This window comes from Trachurus japonicus, chromosome 23 (genome assembly GCF_045865225.1).
Source record: "Trachurus japonicus isolate A0001 chromosome 23, Traja_1.0".
Lineage (NCBI taxonomy): Eukaryota > Metazoa > Chordata > Actinopteri > Carangiformes > Carangidae > Trachurus > Trachurus japonicus.
This window is the reverse complement of record NC_140929.1, coordinates 17,247,838-17,269,790: the sequence shown is the minus strand read 5'-3', so window position 1 is coordinate 17,269,790 and position 21,953 is coordinate 17,247,838. Positions and strand designations below refer to the sequence as shown.

Below are 21,953 nucleotides of genomic sequence, written 5' to 3'. Positions count from 1 at the left end.
GGGGATTATGAAAAAAAGAAGACAGCTGAAACCTCAGTGCAGCTCCAGTCCTGTACACAGACCTGTTGAGCGTTTTACACTCTTTCTTCAACAGCACTTTTTGTTTGGAGAAAAAAAATGCTAATTTCTCATTTACACATATCATGAAGCTTGATATTTAAAAAGAAGAATATAAGAAAGTAATATATCAATATCAATATGTGTGAGTGGCGTGTGGGGTGGCCAGCAATTTTATAGGGGTGGCCATGGCCACTCCCTGGTGATGCCATTGCCTACATGGGACTACACTGTGTTAGCTATCCTTAGCAATCCATTCATCAACCACAAATTCCTGAAGGTGTTGGGGTTGACTCTTGGTTGACTCTTGCACTCCTCTGTGGTAGATCCACAGAACCAGGGGCTCCGCAGGATACGAGGAACCAGGAGCTGTAGATTTCTCCCGGGGATTTCCAGGGACGGTACAGGAGGCTGTCTTGGGTTACAATGCAGGGCCACTGGGAGTACAGTGCCTTGGTCCTCAAATTCAGCGCTGACTCTGCTACCCACTCTGGTTTTTGGCTGGCTCGCATCCAGGGATGAACCCGGACCCTAACCTGGGAACGTACAGCATCTTGCTGCTGGTCCTGGTGCCCTAATCCTAACCACATTAGATGCCAGCTATAGCGCAGCAGAGAAGCTGAAATGATAGAAGAGGATGGAAATACTAAAACAACTCTGAAATTGATCATTCTAGGTAAGAAGAATAATAAGAGAAAGGAGTAAAATGATACACTAAATGTTAATTTAAACAGACATACAGTATACAGCATATATTAATGAGGGAAACCTGAACGCAACTACATGACAATCAATCCAGTGGTTGCCCATATGAGGGCAATAGAGGGGAATTCAATGCAATCTGTTGGACAAATCCTCAGAGATAAAATGCATAGTCCAATAATGAGTGACTCAAGTGGCAAGTGGCAGCATGTCCTGATTGCCGCCTACCTAGGTTGGTAGTTTGATTACCGGTTCCTTCAGTCGTAGTGTACTTGGGAAAGACACTGAACTATGAGGCTAGATTTGGCTCATTAATACCTGTAAGTGCACAGAGGGTGATCTACAAATATTCCTTGATTCGCACATGTGTTCTGTTATCCACAAATACACATTTCTAATTTGTAACTTGCATGTTGGTTTTTACGCACAGATGTATATTGTGTATTTGTAAATATATAATTTTCCATTTGTAAAAAAAAATGCCATTTGTAAAACTGAAAATTCTGTTTGTGAAGTGTCTGTTTTTCAGAGTAATTTATTTTCCTGTTTTCTGGAATCATATTTTTCTGTTTTTCGGGGGATAATATTTTTCTGTTTTTCTGAGTTTTCAAATTGCTTGTTTTTTCGGAGTATTTTGATATACAGTATGTACTTAAGTGATATTATGTATGGGTTACTGAAGTTTCTAATGGTATATTTGTTGTTTATTTTCTGTATGTTGTCATTATTTTGATTCTGATGTAGAGGATCTATATCCTGTATCAGATGTATTTTCATTCAATTTCATTAAATGTAACACTACGATGTAGGCCTAATTGCGAGGACGTATGACCAATAACTGACAGGCATTTGGGTTAGCCACGTGACATTTGTTACAACTTTTGGACCATTTGAGTTTGTTCTGAATGCAAACCAGACCAATTGAAAAATTGCAACAATGTATCATCCTTGCATTGATTCAAATCAGATAAAGGAACTTTAGGTGTGAACCACCCTGAGATGACCCGCTGCTCACTTGGAGCTTCACTTCTCCAATAATGTTGGAGCAAACTTCCAAACAGGCGTCAATTGCATGAACTGACCACAGATTGGGGATCTAAATGGTTACTTTCTAACATGAAAAAATATTAAAACTTAACATATTAACAGCGCTACATTGGGAATTAAAATAACTTCTCGAACTAATCCAGTAGCAATCTTATTACTTTGTTGTCAATTCAGCTACCTGCCACCTACTGGTGAGGAGGGCAGGCTTTGTGGTGAATCACGAGCTATTCGTTTGTGGATTTCGACAAGAACGTCTCAAAATTATGTCATTGAGGAAAGCAATCAGTGTGTGTGTGATTGGTGATTCATAAATGCTGAATTACACTTCACAAACAGAATTTTCAGTTTTAGAAATGGCTCTTTTTCTAAAATGGAAAATGATATATTTACAAATACAAAATAAATTTACAAATACACGTCTATTCATAAAAACCAACATACAAGTTACAATTAAAAATTTGTATTTGTGGATAGCAAATCATGTGTGCAAATCAAGGAATATTTGTAGATCACCCTCTGTGCATAGGTATTAATGAGACAAATCTAACCCCATACTGAACCCACACTTGCTCTCCGATGTGCCATTGGATGTGTGAATGTGTGTGAATGATTAGCTCCCAAAAACCTGTCTACCAACAGTGCTGTATGACTGTTTGTAAAAAGGTGAATGTGACCAAACAGTGTAAAGCACTTTGGGTGGTGACTAGAAAAGCGCTATATAATTGCAAGTCCATTTATCATTTAGAAAAATGTTCATTTGGTACAGCAGAGGAGATTATGCTGCAGGATGAAAGTTTTGATATTTATCCAAAATTTACACTGATAGAACTGTCGAGGATTGGATGTCATTGTAAAGGTTTTCAGGAGACAAAAGCTAAGTATTTGAAATACTGTACACTACTCACAAAAAGTTAGTGATGTTTGGCTTTTGGATTAAATTTCAGAATGCACCTAACATGCACTATAACCTTTACAGGTGAACTTAATTTAACCTTCTCTAAACTTTTGAAAGCACATGTCCAATTGTTCAATGTTTCAGTCCTTATTGCATAACATGCTGTTCTCCAACAAGGTGATTAACCACAAAAATCACAAGCACCGTCTGATTTAGTGAATTATCATTGAACCACTAAATGTTCTTGTTCAATGACAATTTGTATACAGTCCTCTTCTCTCTCCCTCTCCTCGCCACCATGTTGACGTCATGATGACACCAAGACAACACTTTGATCAAATTGATCAAGTTATTGAGACACTTGAGATTTTTTGAGCTTTTGTTTTGAGATAAAGAAATTTCCATTGCATCCTTAAAAGGCCTGCTTTCATGATAGAATATCACTGTAGCATGAACTTTTTATAGGGATATTCTTGTCAAATACCCCCAACTTTTTGTGAGTAGTGTGTAAAATAAACACATTAAACTGTACCTTGTCTGATCTTATTCTTGATGTCCATCTGGTCTTCCATCGTCTCAGCAGTGAGCTTCTGCTGTTTGCATCGGTAGACGAACACCAACGCTGACAAGACAAAACCAGGCCGGCAAACAGAGAGTGTTACACCAATGAATGGTTCTGTTGTCTGGGACTGAAACCCTCAGGACAGCTAGAGCTGCAGCTCGGCTATACCTGTCACTCCCACCAGACCACACTGAACTCACAGCCATCCCAGGTCTTTTGTAGCTCCCTACCTGTATGTCCCTCACTACACACTGTATCTGTGTGTGCTAAGCAGAAGTAAACACAAATCTAATGTAATGCTGGCTTTGTTATTGTGTCTCTATAAGCAGTGAACTGTACACCATGCAAGTACTATATTACACCAAGAACTGCACTACAATTTAGTGATGTCCCTGACTTTGGATAAAATGGTAACTGTAATATAATGAAAGGGTTAAGGTTTGTCCTGTGCATGGTCAAATCACTGTGTACTTACTGATGGTGATGATGATGGTAGATATCAGCAGGATGACAAGCAACTTCAAAATGGTTATTGGTGGAGCTTTTAGGTGAAGTCTTACCGTCCTGTCTCCATACTTAATCTGTAAGAAACAATGACCACATTGTGCGTGAAGTGAGTTGTACACAAATACATGTTTGAGGTTAGCTGCTGTTACATAGAAAACAAGTACTGTATTTTCATAATTAGTGTCAGCTGTGATCACCAGGTGGAGACAGAGTAACATGATAGGCAGACATCTGTCTGTGTATCAGATCACAGAATGAAAATGTCACAGAAATTAAATGACTGTCAATCAATAGTGACTTTCTTGTAGATATGCAGACATGGGATAAGATTTAAGAATACGTATAAGTAGTATATTTAATTAGAAAGATGAGACAGAAGAGAAAGCAGGTTACTTTCTTTTTAGACTTTTTTTCTTTTTGGACTTCTCAACTTCATGAGCACCTGTGTGAGTCTACCCCTCACCTGTGAGCACTTCTTTGTTTGTCGGAAGATACTTTCTTTTTAATTTGGAGCACTGCAGCCAGTGTGCATGAAAGTGACATGAACAGCTGTCAGTCTCAAATATGGCAGATAACAATCAATCATAGACATAAAAACAGAAGGCAGAAATGTAACAGAAAACTGTAACATGACACCAAAACACTGTTTCAGCAAATAGTTATACACAGACATACTGAATAGAGAAAAACAGCACATCTCTTGCTCAACAAACAACAACAACAAACAAAGATATCAATTTGTACAATCAATAACAAAGTTGGTTTTCTTATAATTATTGAGTCTTCAGTCTTTCAGAGTTGGCTGGCCGTAAACCAGCCAGCCATGTTTTTTTTGTTTTTTTGCAGACACATCAACATGGCTACATCTTCACGAGGCCGCCTCGGCCACATCACGGCCATTGTGGCATTTGCCCATACTGTCCTATGGCCAGTCCATCTCTGGCTGTCAACAATAACTTACCGGTAAGTTACACTTAACATTAGTCTGTTTACTGGGCTGTGTTTATTTAACAGGCTACCGGTTAGCCTAAACAGATGAGAGGTTGACCAACTCCCATCTAATCTGTTTCAGCTAAGGTGATGCGACTCTACACCCCTCAGTGCACCTAGACCCAAAAAACTTCTATAATAGTCCTTATCATCATCTAGAATATTGTTGTATTGCAAGATTTACCTCAAACTCCTGGAATTCAGTGACAGGTGTGCTCCTAATGTCACAGGTGAAAAAGTCAGACATGGTTTTGGTTTCTTTGATCACCATGATGCAGGGGTGGGGTTTACCTCCATGGATACCGAACACTGTCAACTCTGCTGTGGTCATCTCCAGGCTGTCTGCCTTCTTCTGCAATGAAAGCACAAAAAAGACTAAGAAGACACTTAGCCTACCTTTGTCCCTTACAGTACAGGTTAAATGAAAGAATGAATGAATGAATGAATGAATGAATGAATGAATGAATGAACACATAGGTGAACAGCTACCACAGTTCTTGACATGAGCATGCAAATGTGTCCAGATGAAGTTGTGTGGTGTTTGTGCTATAGGTTCATCAGGTTATATCAGTTTTTAGAAGTCGATTCTTCTCTAACTTCATCTACTCCCCCTAATGTTTGAGAGTGAAAATGGAGAAATGTCTGAGACCCTCCAGACTCCCCAAGTGAGAAATCTTGTGTTTTTTGGTTGGGGCATGTGAAATGTAGAGAACTGTAAATAAAATATTCACCTCTTATTAACTTCAGAAGTCTGCTGAGTCTGCCTACCTGCAACCTTCCTCCACCTGTGAGCCTGACTACTCTACACTGTCTGTGCATACTGTATGTGATGACAGCATTCATTCACCTCTATAATGATGCGCACGTCGTCTCCCATTCTAGTGGGTGTGTAGCTGGCGAACTCGGGGTCTGGATAGTAGCTGATGCTTGTGGAGCAGGATACCGTTTCATTGGCTACTTTCAAAGACACCACACTGTTCAGAGGGTTCTGAGTGCATCCGGCTGCAGGTGAGTCATAGGTGAGAGTCTGCAGAAAATTAAAGGAACATTCTGAAAATGATCATAAAAATTATCCATGTCAGAAGTTTAGAGACACTTCAGTCGAAGTCATTGAAACAAACAAACAGTTTCAGTGTGAGATGTGACTGAAGAATGTACAGATGTAGCACTTCTTGTTCTTAAACTGAAAAAGTGATACTAAGCAGCGGCTTCTGCTCTTTTCAAAAACTATTTTAAACTTGAACAAGAAAAAGTGAGAATTATGTTAAACTGAAACAAGGAAATGCTATAACTGTGTTTTATTTACAGTGTATGACAAAGGAGATGAGCTGTATCGCCAAACAAATACCAAGAAATGAGCTGCTGCTTGTCTCTCGATTTCACTTGCAAAATCCACAGTGGGACTGAACTTGAAAATTCTCCGGTGCTGGTGTATGTTTCAAAGCTGTATGAAGGATGCCACCATCTTCTCAGGTAGGCTATACTGCACTGGATGAAATTAATTATAGTAGTAATCATGGTTTTGTAAGCCAGATCAGCATCATTGTGAGTATAGACAGAGCTCGAGCTATTGAACTTTTTGTGCATTTGTGGTAACCACTTTGATGGAACGAAGTTGAGGCTCAGGTTGATGGAACGGAAGTCGAAGCTTTCAGGCTTAGCCACAACCATGGTTTCCATGGTTACCGATGTGGAGCTAATCTTAGTTACAGTATGTGATGGAACAGAACTCTCACTAAAATAAGCGAGACTAGGCCCAGCCTTTATACTGTAGAATGTCCCCCCATATGTTTACGCAAGTTATGAAATGTTCCTTTACTGAGTATTTTGACTTTATATTTGTGAGAAGACGGTGATGATGTTGTTATCAATATAACAACATCATGTGATAGAATGATCTATGCCATAATGGACCAAAGTTGTTTGATCACCAGACTCACCTCATAGCTGCTGTTTCCAGGAAGTTTGATCTCCTGAGGGGCGTGGCTGTGGGTCACCCCCTCCACAAAGTCCAGGTGAGAGCCACTGAGTGTGATCTTCCTCTTCCCACTGCAGGACACACAGCAACAGCCAATCAGAAGTGCACATTTAATACAAAATTGCAGCATTTGTTGGGGATGTTATGAACCTGTGGTAATCACTAGGCCTAATTAAAAAGTCCTGTAATAAGTTAGCTATTATCTATTAAAGAATATTTAATAGATATCAACTTGTGCCGGTATATAACTAGCAAAAAAAGAGCTAATTTAGCAATGACTATGTTAGCATTTGTGTTTTCTATGTACAGTATGTGCGTGATAGTGGCCTGTGAACATGAACTATGTGAACATGTCTGTGTGAGTTGTTGAGGTTTGAGCCACTTCCCCTTCGCTAGAAGGGAAAGAGGAGACATTGCTTTTCAGAAGTTGTCATTTAAGTCTCAAGCCTTAACTAATACTTAGTGACACTGTGGCCAAGAATATATCTCAGAGATATCTACTTGACTGCTCAAAGTTTCACACCACTGTTCTGCCTGTACATCTGTGTTGCAATAGCATCTGATCAAATCAATCAGTCTAATCAGTTATTATAATTTAGGGCAAACAGTCTTCCTAAGTTGAAACAGACAATGATGCCACATGATAAAAGTGTGAATCAGGTTATCTGATCTGGTCATGTGATATAATGAGTTTATACGCCATTCTAATCTGCCAGACGGTGGTTAATCACATGAATGTACCTCACTGATAAACAGTTATTTTAAGTCCCCCTCCCGCAACCCTTTTTGGTTATTTTAAAACATTCTCTGTGGTCTTTAAATTGTGATTATGAAGTTTTTAGCCAAAATCACAAAACCTGTGCCATTTCCCAGGGCTCTTCTTCTGCACAGCACCAGCAGCTCATTCGCAATGCACCTCTGGAGGGTGGGCGGAGACCGTGCTGCTCTGCACCTGCCCAGCCACCCCCTCACACCGCCCCCCCCCCCCCCTCACGCTCGCTGACAGCTGGATGTTGTACAGTTACCGATTCAGCGCGTTTAGCGTAAAACTCCACACAGTGCAAGCTGCTCTACCAGGTAGCTATACCTGTTATACCTTTATAGCTACACTGAGCTGTCAAGCCTTTCACCTCTGAGCCAGATGCAGAGCGGGGCAGGAGCTTGTAGCATTAGTGCCCTCCCCTGGGGTTGTGACGCCGCGTCAACCCCAGTCTCCCCCGGCAACCCCCCTTCGATCGGACAGAGGGCCCTAGTTTCCTAGACCGAGCGAAGTCTAAGCGCAGCGCAGCTTCGCCACGCCAACGAGGCGCGTCCAGGTCCATTTTGCAAGTTTGGTGGGCAGCGCAGTCCGATGAAGCCCAGCGCAAGCCCTCCCCTTGTCCCTCCTCCCGGCGCAAACGGCAAAGGGGGAGGAGACAAGGCGGGAGGGAGACAGCTAATAATAATCTCAGCATTTTGTCAAAAGGAGCCACAAATCAAACGTACCTGACCCAGGAGCTGGTAGGTGTGCTGCTGGTGCACAATGGCGCTGACTGATACGAGATGTTTTTGTTGCCATGACAACTGCCATCTGGGAGGAGAGCACATACTTCGGCCGAGCCCTTTCTGTCTGTACTAAGGATGTGGAAGGTCAGACTCACACCTGTGTTGTTCCAGACAGGAGATCTGAGCGAAGCACACACAGGAAGCTCATGAATGTTTAACATCATCACAACAATATTAACACAGAAACACTAAAGCAGGAAAGTCCTCCTTCTAAACCAACTAATATGGTGATTCTACTGGAGACTGGGGATGATTGCAACTAGTTGTGTACGTGTTGACACTCTAACCACCACCACCGACACATTCAACACCCTTCTGCATTTATTGGAAAAAAAAGAATCAAAGTAATCAAACCTGACTGTGAATCATCGTGTTGTTGACTCAGTGACAGAGCTAACACTGTGTGAAACATTATGTTTTTCACAGCTGACAGCTGTAACATGTATTGTAAGTCTCCCACAAGTGATCAGTCAAAACACAACAGACCACACAAGAGTTTTTTTTTTCCACTTTTGTCTTCTCTGTTCATCATGAGCAATAGCGTAAATTAATTGTGTGCATCACGGTAGGTTCTACAACACATTTGGATATCATGATTAGACAATATCATACTATAATAGAAAATATGAATATTCTATCGAATATTCCCTGCATAATATCTAAGCCATAAACAGAGCTCATGGAGGAGGAGTAAAAACAAACTCTTAAACACATGAATCAACAATTACTCTGGAGAATGTCTTAGGGGAGACTGAGGTAAGTTGAGCATTGGGGCAAGTTGGGCCACCCATTGTTGCTACGAAACCATAAGAAATTAGCATGTGACTTAATATTTAGGAGGAAGGCATCATTTCATGGAGACTGTGAAGGTTAAAACCACATGGGTAAAGTGGTTTGACATTTATGTCTAAAAAACATTTTTCACTCTCGAAAGTGAATTTAGTCAATCATAAGTTTAATGAGAATTGTGTTTAGACCAAAAGAGATAATTACACATTTGTTTTGGTATTGTTGTGGTATCTGTGAGCTACAACATGAGGTAGTAAACCCAGCATGAAAGTGCACCATTTTAGCTGTGGGGACCAATAAAGTCAATACGGTATAGCTCTAGTAAGTTGAGCCATGTGGCCAAGGGTAAGTTGAGTCACCTGCTCCATGGTCTAGGCAGAATTTCTGTGCTTATTTAAAGTGATGAAGGCATTTTGTGAATGTTTATAATAAACAACATTTCTAGGGGTATTCAGGGGTGCTTTTTCTTTTTTTTTCTTTTCTTTATTAGGATCCCCATTAGCACCCGCAACAGCATCGGCTATTCTTCCTGGGGTCCGACATACACACAACATACACATAAACATGCTGTAAACGTGCTGAATACAAATCTGCTGTATATGAAGCTCAAAAATGTCCCAAAATGCCACAAAATTGAGAAATTCAACGTAGCCGCCAGCGCCTGGCTAAAGTCTATTTTTTAGTATATCTTTTTGAAGTAAGCGGAATTTTTGTGTTAATATAAGTCTTAAATAGTTATATCTTCCGACGGCAATCACTTACATAGAGTGTTTGGTCTGAAACACGGGTCTGTCAGTCACTCTGCTCTGCTGTAAGCCGAGGAGAAAACTTTCCTTGTATCCTACAACCTTTATCCAATGAGGAGAGAGAACGGCATAAAGGGGCGGTCCTCTCTGTGTGTGCAGCCAAGGGATGCGCGTGAATGTGGTGACGTAGGGACGAGGGCGGGGACTGCTAACTCCATCGGCTGACAGAAAGTTAGCCAAAACGACCGGATCGCTTACTTCTGCTTTAAACAAGGTACAAATATGAATTAAATGTCCTTTTATAACTTTTCCTATGGGCAATCCGATGCTATATTCAGATTTGAAATGTAAAGTGAAGAAACTGCTTAGATATTAAACAATAGTTGTTTTTAATTAATAATTACTCAGCCATTATTATTATTATTATTATTATTATTATTATTATTATCAGGCTACTTTTACTTACTTTGTATTTTGTTTTGAGGTCAAATGTGTCAAATGTGCTGTAATGGAACGTTTGCCATCCCCCACACCCACCCACCCACAAACCGCTTCCACCCCTGCACAAGCATGCTCTTCGCCTTTCAGATTTTCACCCCTCTCACAGAATGGCTGATCTGCAACATAAGATAACGGGGTCAGGTCATGTCGCATAATGTGACATGTTTTATGTTGTTGTATAATCTGAGAACAGTCATAGCTTCTCAGACAACAGACGATGAGTACACACAGAGTGCACAAAGAGTAGAAAGAGACAACGTGGATGGAAGCAGAATACATCTATCATTGAAAGAGCACGGTGTGCTTCAATAATCTCTGCTTGGTGCAGAACACCTTGGATAGGCACAAATGAAAGTGTTAGTGGACAAACGTCTGTGTGAACCTTCAGATAAGTGACCAGTGATCTGAAGTCACCCATTCAAAAGAACAAAGCCAACTTCTGCACCAAGCAGAGATTCTTGAATCTCCGTTGTGACCACGTCCTTGTTGATTATGTTGTTGAGTGTGTCCCCGCCATCTTGAAACACACCGTGATCTTTCAATGATGATCTGCCTCCATCCACGTCGTCTCTTTCTACTCTTTGTGCACTCTGTGTGTGTGTCCTCATCGTCTGTTGTCTGAGAAGCTATGACTGTTCTCAGATTATACAACAACATAAAATATGTCACATTATGACATTATATATTAGACAGGATTTTACCTGTTATCTTATGTTGCAGATCAGCCATTCTGTGAGAGGGGTGAAAATGCGAAAGGCGAAGAGTGTGCTTGTGCAGGGGTGGAAGCGGTTTGTGGGTGGGTGGGTGGGTGTGGGGGATAGCAAAGGTTCCACTACAGCACATTTGACACATTTGACCTCAAAACAAAATACAAAGTAAGTAAAAGTAGCCTGATAATAATAATAATAATAATAATAATAATAATAATAATAATAATAATACTGCCTGGTGCCTGCACCCATGTTGAATTTCTCAATTTTGAGGCAATTTGGGACATTTTTGAGCTTCATATACAGCAGATTTGGATTCAGCGAGGCCACTTAACAAAGGGGTCCACTTCTCTCTTTGTTTTTTCATTTAAAAAAAAATAAAATAATAATCATAATAACAATTATTAATAATAATAATAACTAAATAAATTATTTATTTTTATTTACTTTTTTATTTTATTTAGCCTACTTCACAACTATTAGGCTACTATTTATTTATTTTTATTTTACTTCTTATTTTTATTCTGTTTATTATTGTATTCACTTGGGGTCACACCCAGACCCAGGTCTCGCCCAGATTCTATGTCCCATCTCAAACCTGAGCAACTTCCAGAGCCATTGGGAGGGAATCCTCTAGAGATGGGATTTATGGCTCTTTGAGGGGAGCCGGATCTTGGTGAGCCGTTCCTTTCAAAGAGCCGTTCAAAAAACTGGCTCATTTGACTGATTTTTTAAAATATTTATTAAGTTTTAAGAAGCCAGCCTGGGGGTAACTCATTTTATCTTGGAAATAATGGGGTGAGATTTTAAGACAAAATTAGATATCCCACTAATATCTGAGTTTGCACGCCACTTACGTAGCCAATGGAGCAGCTTCAATTAATTAACTGTTATGAACACACCGAGATGTAAAAAAAAAAAGAACGGTTCCCAGCTGTGACTCGGTTCCCATCGTTCATGTTAACGAGCCGTTCAATAGAATCGGTTCGTTCGTTAACGTCACTAGAATCCTCCCATCAAGGGGCGACATGATCTGACTAATTCTGATTCTGTTTAGTTTTTGTTCTTGTTTGGTTTATTATTTGTGTTGTGTTTGGGAGGAGTGGACCCAGCCAACCCTGCCAAATGCATACAGTATATCTGAGATATGTTTATATTAATAGTTTGTGTAGAAATAATTATAGTAGTAGTTGACTGGACAATGACTGTGATGTCAGTACTGGCAGCGTTTCCTTATAACACTGCTGTGTTTCTGATGTCTTACACATAATGTCAGTGCTAACAGGCTGTAAAGGGACTCACTCTCGTGGAGAACAGGATTCAGTCAGGATCCTCACTCTGGTCACATGACTGAGGTTACGACCTGTCAACACTGCGTGGTTCTTGCCGTGGAAGGACACGACACTGGGAGTGATGGAGAGGATCTCTGGCTTCTGACGGTCACACACACAACAATAATCGTTTTAATATATATCACCCTCTACTGAATGTAAAGAAGGTGTCAGAGGAAGAGTGTGTGGGAGCTGAGCTTCACACTCACAGAAATGTTCATCACTAACGTCCCCGACTGACAAACACTGACCTGCAGGAGGAAGGAGGGGAAGTTCAGCAGGTTAGAGGTTTCACTGTTAAAGTATTATTAGTATTCCAGTTTAAGTCAGTGTAGCTCAGCCCTGAAGAACAGTAGACAGCACCTAGCCTGAGGTTTATACTGAACAGACTGAACAGATGAAGCCAGTGAAAGACACTAAGGCTGCAGCTCTGAGCACAACTGGAGTCAATTCATGTGTGCTAACTTTAGCTTCAGCTTGAAAGGCGTGTTCCTTATATGTACTAACTGTAGGAACCAAACCCAGGTCTCTGTGTTAATGTGTCTGGAGCTGGATTTAAAAAATAACCAGACCACTTAAATGATCAGTTGAGATGGCAATGATTTCTTACATGCACTAATATAAATGATATTAATAAGAAGAAATGTGTTCCATGTTCAAGTGTTGAATTTCAAAAAGATCCAACAACTCATTGAAAAAAAGAACATTAGAAGACTTCTTGAATGAATGCTGCAGGGCAGTGTAATGACGGACTGGACCTGAGAAACACTGGACTTCATCTTCATCAATTGTTTGAGTTCTACCTTTTTCTGTACATACAAACTGTACATGTATTCATTTTCATGCCCACCCACACTGTGCAATCTTTCTGAATTGTACAACGTTTACTAATTATTATACAGAACGGTACATATCTCTGTACATGTAGTCATTGTATTATTTATTTCTTACTCTTGCTTGCAGCAAGCAAGAGTAAGAACTAAATGTGTAGTGAGATCAATAAAAGAGTCTTATGTCCTCACTCACCTCTGGATGCTCTGATGTGGGTTTTGATTGAGGCTAGATTGTGAGCATTGCAATTTCCTACACTAATCAGTAATGATTTAACTCATGCAGTGTGTGAACACAAGAACATTATCTGGAAAGAGATGAGTGCACAAAATCCTCCTGGACCCTCATCATTCATCACCATTAGAGCAGTGTAGCTTACAGGTTACAGCTCATCTACCACATGCACATAAACAAGATGCTGCTGTGTTAGTTGTGTAATTCTTTTTTACAAATTAACTGCGAAAATGATTATAACTTCATAAATGTAACAAGTGTGTAAAAAAATATAAAAGTCAGTGTAACATTAAAGAAAAAGGCATAATTACATTCCTCTCTCCTTGATTGGCCCAGGTGCAGCGGTTATTGCTCCAGCCACATCCAGCGCTGATACACTGCTGACACCTGAGGAGAAAACAAACACACCAGCATGAAGATACTGGTGTCATTAAAACACTAGAAATATGGAGCACAATGAACTGACTGAACACAAACATGACCACATAGACCTATGTTTGGTGGCCGTGAACAGAGAGGTTTTAGTTGTTGTTATTAGATCATTAATCCACAGTAAGTGTGGTCATGAGGTCAAAGTGGTGGTGGACTCACAGGACAGAGGTCAGTGGTCCGCTGATGTCAGAGCAGTTGGTCAGCGTTAATGGTTCCAATAACTGCACTGACCCAAGTCTAATTCTTACATGGACTTTCAGACCTGACGTACAAACAATGAGAATTTCAATTAGAGTCAAATAGTTGTAATAATTTTCAGTGACAGTACCTGTGTTTACTCCACACAGAGACAGGAGTGAGTTTAATATTGTTGAATCTGCTGATCATTTATTACATAATACTGACCTTCAGTGGGAAGTATGCTCTCAGACAGTGTACAGGTGCACTCTGGGAATGCTGGACGAGAGCAGTTACTAAGAATCGACCCAGGGAACTCACAGGTAAATTTGGACAGAACCTCCTTCCCTGCAGTCAGGTGTGTCTGGACGTTCAGTGTGAGCTGAGGAAGGTCAAGTTGTGAGTGTTTAAATCACAAATAACTGACACACAACTGATTAGAGACACAACCTTGCTGTTCCTCTTTACCTGGCCAGTTGGGGCTTTTGAGACACTATGAGAAATAATTTTCTGTTGGTGATCACCAGGAATGGATACCCAGTCTGAACCTCCACAGTCCTCTTCAAATGTGCAACTAGGAAAAAATATAGTAGATCAAGGTCAATGCTGTCACCAGAAGAGGGGTTAAACTTGTTTCAATGTGATTAGAGATGTTCTAAGACATCAGATGCAGGTGAGTCTCTGACCTTGTATCCTTACACCACACACAGTCTGGATCCTGTGCAGACCAACAATCCTCTAGATTTGTGTGTGTGTTACACTTTGCCACAGGCACACGCACCATCTAGAACAAATCACTGACACTCAGCAACAGTATGGTATGGCTTCCATAAGTCTCCATCCTTCACTGTGTTACTCACCTGGTTCTGAAACGGCACATACACATGCTTACGATCCACTGGATCCAGCAGTACTTTGGGAAACAGTGGGCGGTCCCGGTTGGCCCTGTAGAGCACCGTGGGACAAGTGGTGCGATAGTCCTTATCCACAGCAAGCTGACAAAGACAACAAAGCTGACGTCACGTTTCTGATTAACTGAGCTGCTGCTGGTAATGATGTCTGGGGGGTTGGCTCGACGGTTGTCCAACAAATCCAATGAAAATATTCAAATGAAGGTGGCTGGAAACGGAACGCACAATGTTGCAAGGAACACAAGGTGAGGAATGTAGCAGTGAGGGATTCAATTGCTGGGAGTTTTGTAAATGGAGTTTCTCCTGTAGAAGATCCCAAGAAGGTGAAGCAAGCATGTTTACCTACATTACCCCAAGAGCTGACCCAGTCACACACAAACACATCATGTGACAGGATCTGTGAGGTGTTCAGGCCTTTCTGTGATGGACCGGCTGACCAAGTTCCTCAGGTGAACCCTGTTAATTCTAATGACCATCAACTGACTTCCTGCAGCACACTGTGAGGATAGACCGAGTGCCTTCAAGACCACCTAAAAACCCAGTGGTGTTGCAGGGTGCAGGTTCTAAACACATTATTTTAGGCCATCAACCATCAGGGTGAGTGTGAGTAGTAATTCTAATATTGTATGATATATTTGTAATATAATATTGTTCAATATAATGTTAAATAATTTTATAATGTATGCTTTTCCCCCATAGTTGAGCAGGTCATATGGTATTTTCATACAGGAGGGATCTGTATGTAATGAAAACTGTTTTTGTTGAAAGTGTGTTGAAAATGTAATACTTGTGCTTGTGTTGTGTGTCTGTCATCCTGTGATTTTGACTGCATTGCCTCACTTTACCATTTACTAGTGCACAGGATATGATGTATACACATTTTGTGCTGCTCAGGTTAAATGGTTACACAAACACATGATGATTAGTGGTAATAAGGTAGCGTCTCCTGACCACTCACCCATCTCAGGAATATATTTGGGAATAAATCAAGACAATAGGGAAACAAAATTGGAATTTGATACGTCTAATACATAAGCACTCATCCTATAACTGACAGCCTGTAGCTCATAACTGCTTAATTATAGGTCTACACCTCATCCACAGCTACATCATCTTTACAATAAAAGTAATGAGTGGACAGCCCTTTTTGACCACAGCTGAAAAGCTTACAGCCAGTGCATGCACAATATTTAATTTTTATCTGAGAATAAGAAAAAGGCAGAGAGATAGAGAGTGTTGATGTTATGGAGAACAGGCATAGGTTACAGAAAGACAATGACTGACAGCAGTGTTTTACTGCATTTACTCAGCAAATAATTCTAGAATTTTTCCTCTGGGAAATTTTGATCGGGGTGTGTACATTTTGATGAGATTCTTCAAAATGTTCAAATAATTACTGTAATACTAATAAAAGTAAGATATTTTAGACAAAGACCTACATCTACAACAAATATTGCACTGGGCTGAAAAAAGTCATAACCTCGGTGCCCTCAATGGTATTACGGCCTTGTCTGCACTCTGCAGCTATTTCATAGCTGTAGAGGTCAGTGCCTCGGTTCGTTTGCCCCGTGGCCCTAACTACATACAAGAAGTTTATGATTCTTGGGACTTGGGAATAAGACACAACTTCAAACTTTGAACATCATTGCCACTTAAAGATTTAGTCTGCAGCCATGTTTAAAACTCCAGGTTTTAAAAATGATCTGTTATGAACAAAACTTAACAGGGCTTTGTCAGGGCTCTTTTAGTTCACATTAAGATTCTACATGACAACATAAAGAGGTAGCCCTGGTGAAGGCTTTCAGTTCTGATAGGTAGGCAGGTTTTTGGTTCAACTTTTCTTTATCCAATACAGATGTGTAACCTTCTACTCACCTTAATGAGCTGCCCATCTCCTGTTCCAATCAAGAAAACCATCCAGGTCTTCTTCCTCACTGCCAGCACAGAGGTCATGTGGTTCTTCCTGAACAGCACTGCTCTCGGCTTCAGGCTCTTTGGCTGTCACACACAAACACTGATCAATTGGATCCAAAGAACTTCAGTGTTGTCCTAACTAACTTGTAGATCAAGTCCACTGACTGAAGCCATGCATCCCTTATAATTTAGCTACTTATAATATCATAACTTGTGCATTGATGATGAACTTCTATCTGGATTTTACTTGGACAAATTGAAAAAAATTACTTTTAACAAATGGAGCTGTACTACAGCTTTGTCACACTTCATCACTGAAGTAGTGATGACCTGCTGATAATGAATCAATACAAGTGTGCAGCTACAGTTGGTCTAACTGACAAATGGATTACGTGTAGTCTCTATAGCTTAATGAATTGACTTGTTACCTCGTTACCACCTGACTTGGTATGAAGGTCTGGATCTACACCTGCCACTGCGCTGAGGTCAGGGCTGAGCTCAAACACAACCAGCTCGGTGTTGGTTTGTCCTGAGCTCACACTGAACACTCCGCTCCACAGCTCCGGTGATCCCGGCCCGTTCGGGATCACTGAGGAGGCCACAAGTCTGTTTTGTCCTCCGTCCTCAGAGACGCTGAGGACCGCGCCCCGCAGCGAATTGAGGGTCTCAATCTTGTTGGTTTTAACCTCGAACCAAAAGAGACGGACTTTGTTTCTTGTTGGGACGTTGGACAGCAGATATATAAATGAGCTGATCTGAAACCCGTCCACAAACTGCAGCTCTTGTTTACTACTGAACTCCGGTGCGCTTCCACGTCCATTGTGAGAGAATATTCCTCCTTTCTGATTTTCATTTGTGTTGTGAAGGTTGATAATTTTGATGTCAGAACTGCAGTCGTCCTTCTGCTCATCCTGCTTCTTCTCCCCCTGCTGCTTCTGTATCGCGGTCTGAATGTAAAACTCTTTGGTCGGACCCTCGTCCACAGTCACCAGGAACGAGACGGACCCACTGCTGTTGCGCCCCTGTGGACCCACCTGGATGTCCTCCCGATACACAACCTTAGAGATGTTCCTCAGGTCCAGAACTTCGCAGTACCCACAGCCATGGTCGATCACCCCGCAGCTGATCAGAGTGTCATTCGCAACAAACGGCAGCAAAACGTTGACTCTGAACGTTGTGTTCCCCTGCGCCGGGTCAGAGAGCCGGTGAAACTGCGCTTCATCCCCGCTCTTCTTCAGGACTCCTCTGAGGTTCACACTCTGGACCAGATTCAGGTCGTGGCTCAGCCGGTACAGCTTCTCCTCCGTCGCGATGTAAAGCGAGCTGTTGGCCACGGCGATGTGACGGATGTCTCCGTTAAAAGTAAAGTCTCCATCCTCCCCCCCGCGGCACCGACCCGGTTCTCCCCAGAGTAATAACAGCAGACCAGGCAGCAGGATCATTTTCTAGCAGCGATGGCAGCTTTAAAGTGGGGAAAGCTCACGCACTGACGGCGCGCATGGCTCAGTGTCAGCAGGCTCCAGAGACTGGTGCGTTAGAGCGCAGTAAAAAGAGAAGTGCATCAAGTGGGAGGGAGCAGCCATAGAGAGGAGAAACTCCTTATGGTCCGGACCACTTATCTCATTTAGACCATGCAGTCTTCAACAAAGTCTAAAAGGTGTTAGTGAAACTCTGTCGCAAGTGAGACGATGAAAGTGTGTGATTAATAAATCCACTTTATAAGATGATACCCGTCTTCAGGACCCAATCTTGCTAGTATCCGGCACATTTACATGTTTTTTGTCCATTAATGTGCACTGTCCCATTCAAATAAACAAAGTAAGTAAAGTATTAGTAAAAGTAACTGTAGTCACGATAGCGGAATAGGCGTCAGACACGCACGCACGCACGCACGCACGCACACACACACACACACACACACACACACACACACACACACACACACACACACACACACACACACACACACAGCTGCTCACATATAAATCAAGGATCGAGTTTAATCATCAGAATTCAAAAGTCAACACTTTTTTCAGACAACAAGCAAGACGATATCAGTCAAACTATCAATTTGACAATCCAGTGACAGCATCAAGTGAACACCACAGCAGCTCCATGGAAAATGAAGAGGACTTAGGTGACATCTAGCGTCAGCTTTGGGTCATAGAATTTTATTTGCTGACATGAACTGGATCCCACTGAGTAAAATGTGCTGACAATGGCATCAATTAAAGGGATAGTTCGGGTCTTTTGATATGAATCTATATGGCGTCCCCATCACCAGTTACCTGCTGTGACACTGACTTTCCCCGGACTGCGTCCCGTGAGCGGAGTTCCGGCCTGGTTTCGGTGCTGACGAATGTAGTCCGGCTAGTTGGCTGGGGTCACGAAAATAAAGCGTTTTTCTTCCCAAAAAAACAACATGCGTTCAAAAGAGTGATACATTTGCATCACAAAACCGTTGTCCACGAAAAAGTCTGACCTCGCAATCGCTTGGCGCTATTTTCTCTCCCTCCGTATCACTGCGCGCTGCCGCCTGTAGACGGCTGTGCGCGTTTCCATCAGCTGTTTCACTGAGTTTACTGCTCGGATAGTTCACATAAACATATCTGATTATGACACAAGTGATGAAGCCATCCCTTGTTTTAGCACAGAGCCAAAGGGAGAGCTTTATGAACCTGATGTGATGCTGAACTTCGTCTGATGGGACCCTGACCCGAAGATAAGAACCTGCTTACTGTAACTAATATTTATCAACTTCCTAGAACACTGAAATAATAAATTAATAATAATAATAAAATTTATTTATAACGCTCTTTTACAGGTGCTCAAAGATGCTTACATTAAAATAACGACATAATTAAAATACAGAAACAATGCAGAATAACAACACAATTAAAATACAGAAACAATGCAGAATAACAACACAATTAAAATACAAAAACAACGTGGAAGGTCAAAAGGAGATGTAGGGTAGAAAAACAACTACATTTTAGTCTAGGCTTAAGACCTTCCTCTATGACAGAGCTTTTAGTTAGGGCTGGTTCAAGTAGCTCTGAACCATTTTATAGCTTCGCTACTATAGGTTTAGACTGCTGGGGGACACAATTCAAATCTCCTCTCCTCTCCGCATATTTTAAACTGTATCATTACCTGTTGCACTTCGTAGTTTGGCCTTGGTGTCTCGCACTCTCTCTCTGTGTTTCCACAGATCCACCGGAGCTCCATCTCTCTGCACCAACTGACGCCTGCATCGCCCCTTTCCCGTGCTGTTAAACCAGCCTGCCCTCCCTTCCCATGAACCAGTCTGCCATCCAGTCCTCCCATTAAACTGGCCTGCTCTCCCTGCCTTTCCTCCCACCAGAAGCTGCCTTCGTCAACTTTGTTAACATTTCTGTGTTTTCCATATTCTGTGTCGTAAACTGTTTTCTTGTCTGCAACATCTATGTCACGTCTGCCCGTCCTGGGTGAGGGATCCCTCCTCTGTTGCTCACCCTGAGGTTTCTCCAATTTTTCCCTGTTGGGGTCTAAGGGCAGAGGATGTTGTTATGATGCTGTGTAAAGACCTTTGAGACAAACTGTTTGTAAAAATGGGCTGTACAAATACAATGGCCATGCCTTGCCTTCCCTTACCAAATTTTAATTTATTCACACTGTTCCTGTGTCAGCCCACAATTCACACTGCTGCCATCTGGTCGCAGATACAGGACTCTGAAGAGCTTTGTCCCCTCTGCCATTGCTACACTGAAAAATCTTGCATGCTGACCTTGTAATCCTGTGTAGATCCAGAGCCCATTCCTTATGTGTGTGCTAATGTATATTGTTTTGTCTTGGAGGTGCGTTGTGTATTTTTATTGCGACGAACTAGTCTTAATAATAAAGACAGTGTGATTGACCGAGCCGGCAGGCAATAAGGAAAACAAAGGATAAGTATCAAAATTGGGTTTTATTTATATCAAAATGAAAAAAAGCAGGTTTCTTTAACAAACATAAGCAGAACTTGGGCCCACAAAAAGGAGGTCAACGAAACAGAACTACACATAACTCAACTGAAAAGAGTAACAGAAGATGAACTGACCTCATTGATGAAACACAAAGGGGTACATACGTACTGGCTGATCAAATTATTAAACACAACGGTCACAACTAAATTACAATGAAAACAAACTACTAAACTACCAGAATAAACATAATAACACCTAACCAAACAAAAATAAAACAACCAATGATCCAAAGAAAATAACAAACTTCAAACTAAACCAATCAAACCACCCATGAAGCGGGAGCCACTTGATTCCTGTCCTTTCTAGCAGGCCTGGCCAGCAGCAGCAGCAGCAGCAGCAGCAGCACCCTCTGCACCAGTAACTCAACGAAATTCCCCTTTCCTGCATGTCATTACCCCCTCTCCCCATTTCCTATCTCTCTCTCGACTGTGCTTTCTATTGAAGGCAGGAAAACCCCGAAAATATACTTTCAAAAAATATATAATGTAAACTAAATAAAGATAAGTAAAGTGTAGGTGCAGAGGGTTACCGACTTTAATGTTGTGTGGCCATCACAGACAGTCATAGCATATATGAAGCAGCGCTTTATTTAACAACTGCACAAGCAGCCAAACAGAGCATAAGTCTTTACCAGAAAAACCCCTCACTCCTGGTGCCAACATTTACTCATTCATCAAACAGAAACTGTTTAACCATAAAACAATGAATGAACAAATGCATTGTCACAGTTATTTTCCACATGGACTTACTGTACTTACAAATACATTCGAGATCCATAACTGTCATACCAACAGAACACCCACAAGTCCCTGCGTCCCAGCCTACATGGGACTACACTGTGTTAGCTATCCTCAGCAATCCATTCATCAACCACAAAGTCCTGAAGGGGTTGGGGTTGACTCTTGGTTGACCCTTGCACTGCTCTGTGATAGAACCACAGGAGAAGGGGCAGACAAAGGTTCCAGTCTCTTGCCGCTGGCCCTGGTGCCATAACCCTAACCACTTTGCAGCAGAGAAGCTGAAATGATAGAAGAGGAAAGAAATTACTAAAACAACTCTGAAATTGATCTTTATAGGTAAGAAAAAAAAC

At 41.4% G+C, this 21,953-nt stretch overlaps 1 protein-coding gene across 1 annotated transcript; it reads right to left on the bottom strand.

Moving 5' to 3' along the window:
* Positions 1 to 292: 292 nt before the first annotated feature.
* On the bottom strand, positions 293 to 18,376 carry LOC146962779 (plexin-C1-like). The gene is made up of 17 exons (XM_085769019.1): positions 17,288 to 18,376; positions 16,821 to 16,943; positions 14,895 to 15,029; positions 14,721 to 14,818; positions 14,503 to 14,608; positions 14,263 to 14,416; positions 14,017 to 14,119; positions 13,737 to 13,812; positions 12,570 to 12,611; positions 12,332 to 12,462; positions 8,224 to 8,403; positions 6,701 to 6,809; positions 5,608 to 5,787; positions 4,945 to 5,112; positions 3,739 to 3,844; positions 3,234 to 3,323; positions 293 to 676 (listed from the first exon to the last, which is right to left on the bottom strand). Exons 1-17 carry the CDS (start codon positions 18,299 to 18,301, stop codon positions 318 to 320), a joined length of 3,174 nt encoding a protein of 1,057 aa, XP_085625145.1. The 5' UTR covers positions 18,302 to 18,376; the 3' UTR covers positions 293 to 317.
* Between the last annotated feature and the right edge of the window lie 3,577 nt (positions 18,377 to 21,953).